Below are 12,094 nucleotides of genomic sequence, written 5' to 3'. Positions count from 1 at the left end.
AAAACACATCAATGGCGACGAATAGATAACGCATCCCATCGTTTTCTTTTCCTAGGTTGGATACATCAGCAAGATCCACATCCCATAAAGCATCCAGACCCTGAGATATAACTTTCCTAGTCCGAAACTTGTAACGAAGTGGGCGTTGTAAACTATAGGCGTCAATATCCTGAAGGAAGTGACGAATAGCATGAAGGCCGACCTTGTACTTCCCCTCTTTTCTTAAAAATTTGTAGATCTTTTCTGGTCCTGCATAACTAATAGGACTACTCAGGTCAAAGTAGATACGGTTCAAGTGTTCTCTCCAACTCATGGTTGCAGAATGGAACAATAATAAGCTTCTCGCAGTTATTTATACTGTGTCTACGTGCTATAACCAGTTGCTCTAAAAATAGACTTGACGTAAGGCAGTCCCTCAATGTTCCCTATGGGGTATTCAATCTATTTTGAGAGGGAATTCCTATGAAAGGTCATGGGTCAGTCCCTCACAAGGTTAAGGGGTCAGTCCCTCATCCCTCACTGGTCCCTCACTGATCCATCCCGTCAGGGAGGGATTTACTATAAATATAGAGGGAGGGACGGATTTATGCAGAACTCTCATTTCCTATTCATCATGCAACGTTTGTGAGATGGAATGACCTTGGCCCATTTTTCAGGTTACATGAGTCAAATTTGTTAAGGATTCAAATGAAATCTGCTCTAGACTCAATGTGTCGCTATGCATTTGTAATAAAGGTACATGTATGATCTTGACCTGCATTCAAAGTCACAAGGATTAAGTTTGTAAAAATGCTTAATCGATTCCTGGAGGACTTAAAAGCCTTAAAATCATATTTGGGCAATATCTTGCAGAAATATACTCAAGAAAGGTAAACACTACTTAGAGCTGAGATAAATTTGGACAAGAGGCGTTAAGTCATTTCCGGTCTCATCGCGGATTTAGAATTAGTTGTTATATTCGTTATCTGGAATAAATGAAGTACGTGAAGTTACAAATTCATTCGACAACTGGTTTAGGAGATATCGGATTACAAAGAGAAACAAAAACCCGCATTTTCATAATGAAATGCGTGAATATCGTCTACTGTGCTCTATTTTGTTGAAAATGCGCTATTTTGAAGGAAATAACTAAATATTTTTCAGTTTTTAAAAGCCTGCGCATGCACCAAACAAATAAATATTTGTCATTCTTAAAAATTGCCATAACAGTGTTCATTCATAGAAAGGATTTTTTGTTTGTAATATGCGGAGGCTTTCATTTCTGCAAGCTAACTGTCCAAAAACACCATATTTTTGCTATTTCTGCATAGCAACGCAATTTTGTTGCTATGGTAGGGCATCTACGCATGCGCGTTGTAAAAAATCTGCACCAAGTAAGATATCCCCCGGAAAGGTAAATAAATTCAAGTTGAGACATTTTCGTTTTCTGAAGCCAAAAATGACCCATAACGCCCCAAGGCCTCTTCAACGCAATATAATCAAACTTGATATCAATTCATTTATTGAAGTATTGGTTTATTTATTTGTCATAAATGAACAAAAAAGCTGCGCTTAATTGGTTGTATTAGATGTTGACATAGTGTTAGTCGAGTTTCTCTCTGAGTAATGGGCCCCCGTTACCGTTCATGAAATACACACTCTACGAATTATTCAATTTGGGTGTGTATTGAGGAGAAGTTGTTTGAAGGTTTTTAAGACATTTGACCCCTATGACCTTTGAAGTGGGTCAAGGTGATTCATTTGAACAAACTTGTTAGCCCTTCATCCCAGCATGTTACTGGCCAAATATCATCATCCTAGCCCTCTTGGTTATTCAGAAGAAGTTGTTTAAAGGTTTTAAACATATTTGACCCCTGTGACCATGAAAATTGATGAAGGTCATTTATTTGAACAAACTTGGTAGCCCTTCATCCTGGCATATGACTGGCCAAATATCATCACCCTAGCTAGGACCCTCGGTTATTCAGAAGAAGTTGTGTAAAGGTTTTAAACATATTTGACCCCTGTGACCATGAACATGGATGAAGGTCATTTATTTGCAAAAACCTGGTAGCCCTTCATACCAGCATTTTACTGGCCAAATATCATCATCATATGCCTTTTGTTTATTGAGAAGAAGTTGTTTGAAGATGTTAACACATTTGACCCCTGTGACCTTGAAAGTGGGTCAAGGTCGTTCATTTGAACAAACTTGTTAGCCCTTCATCCCAGCATGCTACTGGCCATATATCAGTACCCTGGACTTTTTGGTTGTTTAGAAGATGTAGTTTTAATGGAAAAGTTGACGACGGCCGGCTGGCCGGACGACGGACGCCGCACCATGGCATAGGCCTTCGGGCAGGTGAGCTAAAAATGATGCTGGACAAACGGACGATAGGCAGATGGATAGACAATGGGACGGACAGTCCACTATTACTACATAAGCCTATCGGTACCAGTCAGCTCTTCTTGAGAAATTGAGGCCTTGCAGCTTCCAAAATCGCTATCAGTAACAACAACATTTTTCTAAAGGTTGTAATGTAGACGTTTAATATTGGTAATCATGTTTGTTAAATCACGGACTTAATCTAATTCCGTGGTTAAATGAACAAAAGTTATAGTTTATGGCAACATTGTTGGCACAGTCTGGTATATGGCAGGCAAGTAATATTATTTTAAAGCTACAACACATTATGTCTTAAAACAAAGCTATAATCCACAACGTCTGAGAGTAATATCTAATTATTATACAATCAGACATGTGCACATCAAAGGGAGCTAACCCAATAGAAAACTAATGCATATACATAAAGGCCAATAAAAATGCATTAAATATGTATTAAGTAACATCTTAAACTTTTTTGATACATGCTGACATGTTTATTACTTTTAACCACTATCCACTAATGCATATACATAAAGGCCAATAAAAATGCATTAAATATATATTAAGTAACATCTTAAACTTTTTTGATACATGCTGACATGTTTATTACTTTAAACCACTATCCACTAATGCATATACATAAAGGCCAATAAAAATGCATTAAATATATATTAAGTAACATCTTAAACTTTTTTGATACATGCTGACATGTTTATTACTTTTAACCACTATCCAAATAAGAACTGGGAAGTGAGAATTTGCAGCATTGTCTTTTTATCAGTAAGTTATTTACTGGTTTGACCGAGATATTATTTTAAATAAAAGGGAAGAAATTGGTGTAGAAAATGTTCCTGTTCACTGAACATGTTCATTGTACACCACTTTTAAGATGAGAAGATATATGACAAACAAATTTAATCATAATGGAGGCACGAGTGGCTGGGATATGGGACAGCTCAGTTATCACCCCAATACCAACCTCTTGGGTAGAGGTTCCATTGGTCCTACATTGTCTGTACAAACTACAGACATTTATTATTAATTATGAATATCACATGATTACAATGTAGCTTTACCTATCAATGCAACTAAATGTATTCAAAGATTTACTGCAATAGGACACAATTACTTTAGAAATTGGTGTAAATTTACAAAATCTAAACGTGTTTTCCTTTCTGTGTAAGAACTCACATCATTTAAACATTTCAAAATCAAATTTTGTACAGTTACTGTGCTGGATTGAAAAAATAATATCTTGGAAAAGCACTTGGGGTAAAAATTGTGATTTGCAAAAAATGGGTTAAACACCGGGTAAATATTATACAAAATACATTCAATAAATGGTAGGAAAACCCTAAAAAACAATACAATAAATGACTTATGATAATAAATGGCACATTTATTTGTAAATTGCATAAAAAACGTTTTTATAAAATGTTGAAACACCATATGAGAAAGAACAAGTAAATTATTACTAGTGTCTCTATGCCAGTGTGTTGTCAACTGTCAGGGATATCGGCAAGACTGAGATAGGTCTTAAGGACAGTGGGGATGTCCATTTTGTCTAACTGTGACAATAGGCTTCGTCCATATTGATGCATCAGAGACAAGCGACAGCTCGACTTCAGACTACGGGGATTCTCTGAAAATACAGGTGTATACCTATATATATACAGGGTATAAAAATACACTGTACATGTACCTTAACATATACTTAAGGAGGCATTGAATATCACATGTATCTCAAGTTATTTTTTCTTTAATACGTTTCATGGTATAAAACTGCTTTCCACAGCTAATGCAGCAAGTCAAATTTTGAAAGTATAATATTCAGAGACCTGTACATATTTCCTATGAACAATGGCATTAAATGGAGGTATTTTAATAGATAGTAAAGATAATATATTTTACTTCATATGAATCATTGTATTAGTGCAGATATGTATTTTGATTCATATTTAATACATTAAAACAAAGTTTATAGAAGGTCAACTGTTACTAAAAATACTGGTTGATACATCAAAACATCATATTTCAAAGAGTTACCTCTCTTGAAGTATAGACGCAACAATAACGGTTGTGCACAAGTACCAGTGATATGTTTCAGATATTATACATCTATACTGTATATAATATATACATCATCCCTGACTGCATAGGAATTGATGTGATTAAGGTAGCCCCTGATTGTATATTACCAGTGATGTGTTTAGGCAAAGCCCTGATTGTATATTACCAGTGATATGTTTAGGTATAGTTAAGCCCTGATTGTATATATATTACCAGTAATCTGATGTGTATATGTATAAAGCCCTGATTGTATATTACCAGTGATATGTTTAGGTATAGTTAAGCCCTGATTGTATAGATATTACCAGTAATCTGATGTGTATATGTATAAAGCCCTGATTGTATATTACCAGTGATCTGATGTGTTTATGTATAAAGCCCTGATCGTATATTACCAGTGATGTGTTTATGTATAAAGCCCTAATTGTATATTACCAGTGATGTGTTTAGGTATTAAGCCCTGATCGTATATTACCAGTGATGTGTTTAGGTATAAAGCCCTGATTGTATATTACCATGCATTGATGTGTTTATGTATAAAGCCCTTATTGTATATTACCAGTGATGTGTTTAGGTATATTTAAGCCCTGATTGTATATTACCAGTGATATATTTAGGTATAAAGCCCGGATTGTATATTACCAGTGATGTGTTTATGTATAAAGCCCTGATTGTATATTAACAGTGATGTGTTTAGGTATAAAGCCCTGATAGTATATTACCAGTGATGTGTTTATGTATAAAGCCCTGATTGTATATTACCAGTGATGTGTTTAGGTATAAAGCCCTGCTAGTATATTACCAGTGATCTGATGTGTTTATGTATAGTATAGGCTCTGATTTTACCCACCATTGATTGATATGCTTTGGGTGATGGTATACCAGTGATATGTTTAGGTAAAGCCCTGATTGTATATATCAGTGACCTATTTATTGTTATCATTCCCCGATTGAATTGATAGAGATGTGTTTAAGAGGCCATAAATTGTATACATACCAGTGATATGTTTAGGTAAAGCCCTGATTGTATATATCTGTGATGTATTTATTGTAATTATTCCCTGATTGTTTTTATAAGAGATGGGTTTAAGTGGCCTCAAATAGTATACATACCAGTGATGTATTTTAGGTTAAGCCCTGATTGTATATATCTGTGATGTATTTACTGTAATTATTCCCTGGTTGTTTTTACAAGAGATGGGTTTAAGTGGCCTCAGATAGTATACATACCAGTGATGTATTTTAGGTTAAGCCCTGATTGTATATATCTGTGATGTATTTACTGTAATTATTCCCTGGTTGTTTTTACACGAGATGGGTTTAAGTGGCCTCAGATAGTATACATACCAGTGATGTATTTTAGGTAGCTCTGGATGTGTGGTCTCTCCTCCATCTCCCACACTTGTTTACTCTCTTTAGGTCGTATATATATATTGGTTCCAGACTCATACAGAAGTTGAAATCCAACTAACACACATGACTTACTAATGCATATGTCATATAGCATCATGTGTTTCTGTTCTTCAATGTGACTGTAAAAGTGGAAATAATTTGTTTCTGCCCCGTAGCTCAGCAGCAACCGTAGACAGTTGTACCTTTTATAGGTCAAAGCTACCTGAACGGGACACACTGGAACATGCAGTGACATCATTGGTAGGATGTGGTTATGAGATTCATATGTATCGGCGCCATGCTCTAATAGTAACTGAAATATAAAAAAAACGTAATTAATTACCTGAAGGCAAAAAACTGATCAAATATCATTTTGAAAAATACGATGAAACTTTGAAAGAAGATTTTCTTTGTCAGTGTGGTCAGCAACAAGTGGCAACACTAAAAAAATGTTTGACTTGCATTGTGAGCAGAGGCACATCAGTTTGTGTGCTACTGCACTGTGTACATGTATCTGATCACCTGTGTTAGAGTTGTCTCCCCTAAAAACAACACTGATTACCATTGATCACCTTATAATTAAGGTTATCTGTATGTCATCAATACATATTTATGCATTCTTCTTCATCTTTATTTGTCATTAACTAGTTTCTTTCAGTATGAAACTCTTGTGGAGAGTAATGTAAGCTATATATGTAAATTATACCTTTATATTCATGAGGTGGCCTCAGTGTTACAATGGTATCAAAGTATTGAATCTGATTAGTAATGATTCCATTAAAATGAATCTTTAAGAATGGAGTGTAAAATCTATTACGTTGTTTATGAGATACAGGCAGTCAGGTGGTACAGTAAGGGGGTATTCATATTTCCGTTTTAAATGTTCATTATTAGCAAACCAACAACTTAGTTGAAGATTGAAACATTTGTAAATTTGGATGAAAATGGCTGAAATTTCACATCTTCATGAAAGGGATATCTATAGATTGGTATCATATAGTAAGACAATTGCAGTTTGGAATTGCACACAACTAATGTTGTTTATTGTTGCTTTCAATTTTAAGATTTTAGGGGCTAAAAGTACACATGCTCTTCTATCATGTGACATGCATATCTAAAACCTGGTTGAAAACTGGAAAGTAAAAGTACTTTGAAAAGGATGTATCAAGTAAAAAGCAACTAAAAATACTTCATACTTATCATGAAGGTGTTTACCTGTGGTTATTCAAACAATATGAATTAATAGCTAGGCAACCTACTGGAATCAATTATATTATAAACTTCCAGATTGAAATCATGTTATAAAGCGCGTTTTACCTTAAAAACATCACTCTATTAACATAAAACATATGGCATGTATTTGTTTGGGTAAAGAGTACCACCACTATACATACAAGCCTTGAAGTCATCTCTCTTTACAATTGTAGGGTGCAGGCTTAGAGGAAAAATATACAATCTTTTAAAAGTTCTTTACTACACGTATAGTAAATAAACAAGCAACTCAAAATCTCAAAATCAGAAAATTTCATATAGAAATAAATAACCAACTTGCAAAATTTGAAAGAGAGAAATATTGACAACTCAAATTGCAAAAAAAACATTTACTGGGGGGTACACATGTAGGAATTACCGGGTAATGTGTCTTTTCAAAAATCTGAGCTAAAGCTAAGGCTCTAGCAGTATATCCCTAAAAGGTCTAGAACATCATACAGGCAAGGATCAGGTAATTTCTATTTTTATCAAGGACACTAACGAAATAAATGAAGATGTCATTCTATCACTTCCTTTTGCCGAGTCTTTAGTTTTGTAATATGCACACCATCCACATAACATAAACCAACACCTTCCCATTTTCACCCTGCGCACCTGCCTGAACAATCCACAGCACCCTATATATACAGTGCTGCAGTCATTCTTATATTGTGTTTAGTAAATGACTGAAAGTGTTGATTTAAAAAAAATGAACCTAATTTGAGAGTCACTTCTTGAATATAAAATCTCTCTCATGAATTGAATTAAAGCTGGAAATTATTCCTATGAGGGTTCCTGTATTATCAGGTAGAAAAACACACTCTAATGATTCGGTGCCATAAGGATGTTGGTATTCATTAGAAACTGTAATTACCTTCATCCCCCTGAATGAACCCTCCATTGTCATGATATATATTGGTGTGGTGATATGGTGTGGGTCCCCGTTAGGGCTGGCTCCTCGTTCTAATAAAAGTTCTGCACAGTCAAAGTGGAAATTCTTCATTGCTACCAATAAAGGTGTCTGAAGTTTGACATCTGGGCTGTCTACTAGTGCCCCTAGGTCCAGCAGGTACCGTACACACTCAAGTTGACCCTCTGAAATCGACAAGAGATAATAGTACTGAACTTATCTAAGATAGATAATACATTGTACATAGCAAACTCCTTAGTTAAAAACTGGTAATTTTTCAGTGTTAAAATAAAAGGCTTTAAGACTAGACAAAGTACTCAGAGGTACTCATATCCAATAAAATATATATAGTACATGTATTACTGGCACAACAGTACATGTATATAAAATCACGGAATTAGAATTATCTAAGTCTGTGATAAAATGTATAAATATAAACAAATAATTTAATTTTGCCTATCTCCCCCATAATATTTTTTTTGGTATATATCGTATATACCTAAAAAGAAAAACTGATGACGGAACTACTTTTTACACTTCAGAATGCAAAATTACAACGCAGCTTTTTTATAGCGCAATTGTTTAATTTACGTAAAAATTAAATAAATCTTTAACTGTGCATTTACAATGTGTTTGTCTACTTTTTTAAAATTAAATTATACAGAATGCCAAAGATTTTGTTTTGGTATATACCAAAATAAAAATTGTGCACTTTTTTGCATAAATCCGCGATTTTTTTTCCGGTATATACCGTATATACCAAAACAAAATCTTGGTCATTCTTTAATTGATCAATAGCTTCAAAGTCAGCATTATTACAATGTTATATATATATATTATCAGAGTGTACATGTATCGTTCTTATCTTTTCAAAAACATTTTCAACCTGAAAACTCACTTTACTGGTACATGTATATATCCTATGGCTAGCTGTTTTAACATTTTTAATACTATTTTATCTTAAAGTAAAATAAACTTCAAATTTCTTTCACTTATTTATTTTTTTACTTTTAGGTGAATAATTTTTTTAACATTATGTATTATTTTACTTATTTTATTATTTTAAGTTAAATGAATATTTTTTCCTTAAGAGGAAATAGCATTAAATGTTAAAACGGCTTGGCATATTTGTATGAATACATGTAGGAAAAACATGACTTATGATTTAAATTAGAAGGAATATATGTGTGTGAATAAAACAGCTCCAGTACACTCTGTCGATTGAGCTATATAGCTGTAAAGACCTACAGTTATAATAGCTCTATTGACCTATCTGAAATAGGTCTTTTGAGCTATTTTCAAGTGATTTTCTTTTTTAAGGAAAACGGAACAAAGTTGCATTTAAAAGAAGATTGTATCATTAGGTTGATAACAAAAGACATTAAATATAAGTACATTCTTTTTAAAAAAAAATGATGTAAAGAAATTGGAAATTTTACATTTATGAAAAATGAAAATAAACATCTAACNACGATAAACGAATGTTGACTCGTTAAGAATTTCGGTTTGATCCCCAGGTGTGTCTGAAATAATATGAGTCAACATTCGTTTATCGTATGCTGCTGACCCCTTAGCAGCATAACACAAAGCTCTCTAGAGCTTTTATGCTTGTTGATTACAATGTACATGGCGTTATGTAAATATTATTAATATTATAGGGGTCAGCTCCGGAAACACTCGGATGGAACAGAGACATATATATACGTCTCTGAAGGGAACGATACTGAGATGGTTCTAGACAGGTCTTACCCGCGGCTGCAATCCTCAGTGGTGTGCATCCTAAGTGGTTTTTCATATTGATAACTGCTCGGAACTCGGGGTATTTGAGAGAATCTTTGAAATTGTCTATGTCGCCCGACCTGATAAATTGCTGGAGCTGGTATCCGTGATGTTCATCTTTGTCATCCGTCCCAACGCAGTCGCGAAACACTGCAGCGATTGCAGCGGGTATCATTTCTTCATTGACAGTTGACAGTTGTGACCTAGTGCACTAATTAAAGAGTTCCACAACAAAGGAAACATAACTCGAACATTGAATATAGACTTGCATAAGCCCATTAAACAGTGAAACGGTAATAGTAATATTTTCCTATTATCCTGATTGGTTTCTCTAAAAGTCGTGTTATCCTTGATGTACTAGGTAAAACGCCCGGATTTGTTTCAGAATTACTTTAAAAAAACCCATGTAAAATGTCCGATTATCACAAAAATAAATGAATTTAAATATCTTCTTAAACAGCCAATACATGTAAATGCATCATCTCTTCTTTTAGATATGAAGACAGTTTTCCCGGAACAATATCAGATGAGTCGTCTATTCCCGCCTTGATATAGCTATAAGTACAACAATAAACACACATATATATATATGACAACCTTGCTACTGTGGAATCATTCATGTGTTAATTTATCAAATAGTTTAGTTTTGTCAAACGGCCACGACGGAAACTAAAAATAACAATATCTGACAAACTATGAACTATTAAATAAAAATATTACCTAGTACTGTACATATAAATGTAGTTTTCAATAGACATGTATATGGTTTAATCACGGACTTAGATAACATCTAATTCCGTGGGTTTAATGAGTTATATCAATACAATATATGTAACTTTGTAGTTCAGCAAGGATGGAGTCGAACAACAGCTGAAAGAAATACGACATCATCCTTGCTGAACTACAAAGTTACATATACTGTATTAAGGAAGAGACGGACAGGTATCACATGACCAAACACTCAATACACTGTAATGATATATAAATTGGTTGGACAATCCTTTTAACATGAGGTCAAAAACCAAGGTCAAATAAATATTGTTTTTATCCTTTTCAAGTCTTATGTCTGATTATTGTGAAAGATGAGACTATATTGATCAAGGATTATTAACCGATGAAATGATGATTTCGCTTCAAGGTCAAATGCCAACTTCTTGAATAAACCTAAAGAAGGTTACCTGAAAGGATAAAATAATATTACGAAAACATGGCTGCTGCAAAACCAATGCAAATTTAAGAATCAATCGCACCTTAAGTTAAAAGAGTTAAAACAAAAGTGAAAAATTTGGACATTTTTCATGAAATCTGCATAAAAGTGTGTGTGACAGGGTGTCGTTCTAACCCCCCTAACGTTTTGTTTTCCCTGGAAACATATTTTTATTTTTTATGATTTGGAGCATGGGTATAAGTTATTTGATATAGCAATTTAAAAAAGAATTCACTGACACAATTTATTTCTATTCGATTTCACAACCAATTTCTTTGCGATATCACAGTCGAAGCCGTACCGTGTGTATTTTGTACAAAATGTACACCAGATAAAGAGCGCGGGTAACTTTATGGCAAGCTGTTAGAGGGAATTCCTGAATATAAGTCACCGTTTATTCAATACAAAATACCAAATTGTGGAGTACAATTATGAACAGCTTTCTAGACTTGCGAATAATTAAGCAGATGGACAGAAAGGAAAGTTGTCCTACCGAACTGTTTATTTAGATATAACTCATCTAATCACTGTTTAACAATTTCTTCATGAATAAAATCATCGCCACAACAAAGAACAACATATGTAAAATTAAACTACCATGAATACCAATAGTCTTTTCTTGACTACTCACGTTAAATTTGCTGATAGACCTTTGAACCAATCACGGACAGGTGCTATCTATCAAGAGAAGGTTTACAGGATCTTCACCAAATCACATAAAAGATCTAGCTGTGGGGACCGCAGCTCAACGTTAGATCGATTTCTTGTTCACTTTGAAATACTTAAAATCGATCTGGTCTCGAGCTATGGTTACCGCAGCTAAACTAAAGCGAGATTGTCTTATGTATAATAATGAAACAAATGTTTAATAAAAGATAAGGCTCGTCCATTACGAAAATATATTTGGTAGTATCTAACGTTTCATTGATTTTTAAAGGGAATTTTGACAGATCAGTACCATGCAGTATCAACACTGGACTATCATCTAAGATCACAGAGAAGATTGTTTCCAAGCGCAGTGGGCTACATCTCCATGCAAACAATCTCACCTGCAACATGACATAGGCGCATCGAACATTTTACTACTTCAGGGATACTGTAATACTACTGTGGTATTGGG

The 12,094-nt window shown here is 34.1% G+C and overlaps 1 protein-coding gene across 1 annotated transcript; it reads right to left on the bottom strand.

The window, feature by feature from the left end:
• Positions 1 to 2,516: 2,516 nt before the first annotated feature.
• LOC110465521 (ankyrin repeat and SOCS box protein 12-like) lies at positions 2,517 to 9,968 on the bottom strand. Its single transcript, XM_021521411.1, has 4 exons — positions 9,738 to 9,968; positions 7,953 to 8,173; positions 5,783 to 6,140; positions 2,517 to 4,007 (listed from the first exon to the last, which is right to left on the bottom strand). Exons 1-4 carry the CDS (start codon positions 9,940 to 9,942, stop codon positions 3,865 to 3,867), a joined length of 927 nt encoding a protein of 308 aa, XP_021377086.1. The 5' UTR covers positions 9,943 to 9,968; the 3' UTR covers positions 2,517 to 3,864.
• Positions 9,969 to 12,094: the final 2,126 nt, after the last annotated feature.

Source organism: Mizuhopecten yessoensis, unplaced genomic scaffold, assembly GCF_002113885.1.
Source record: "Mizuhopecten yessoensis strain PY_sf001 unplaced genomic scaffold, ASM211388v2 scaffold11085, whole genome shotgun sequence".
NCBI lineage: Eukaryota > Metazoa > Mollusca > Bivalvia > Pectinida > Pectinidae > Mizuhopecten > Mizuhopecten yessoensis.
This window is presented reverse-complemented; position numbering and strand designations above follow the sequence as displayed.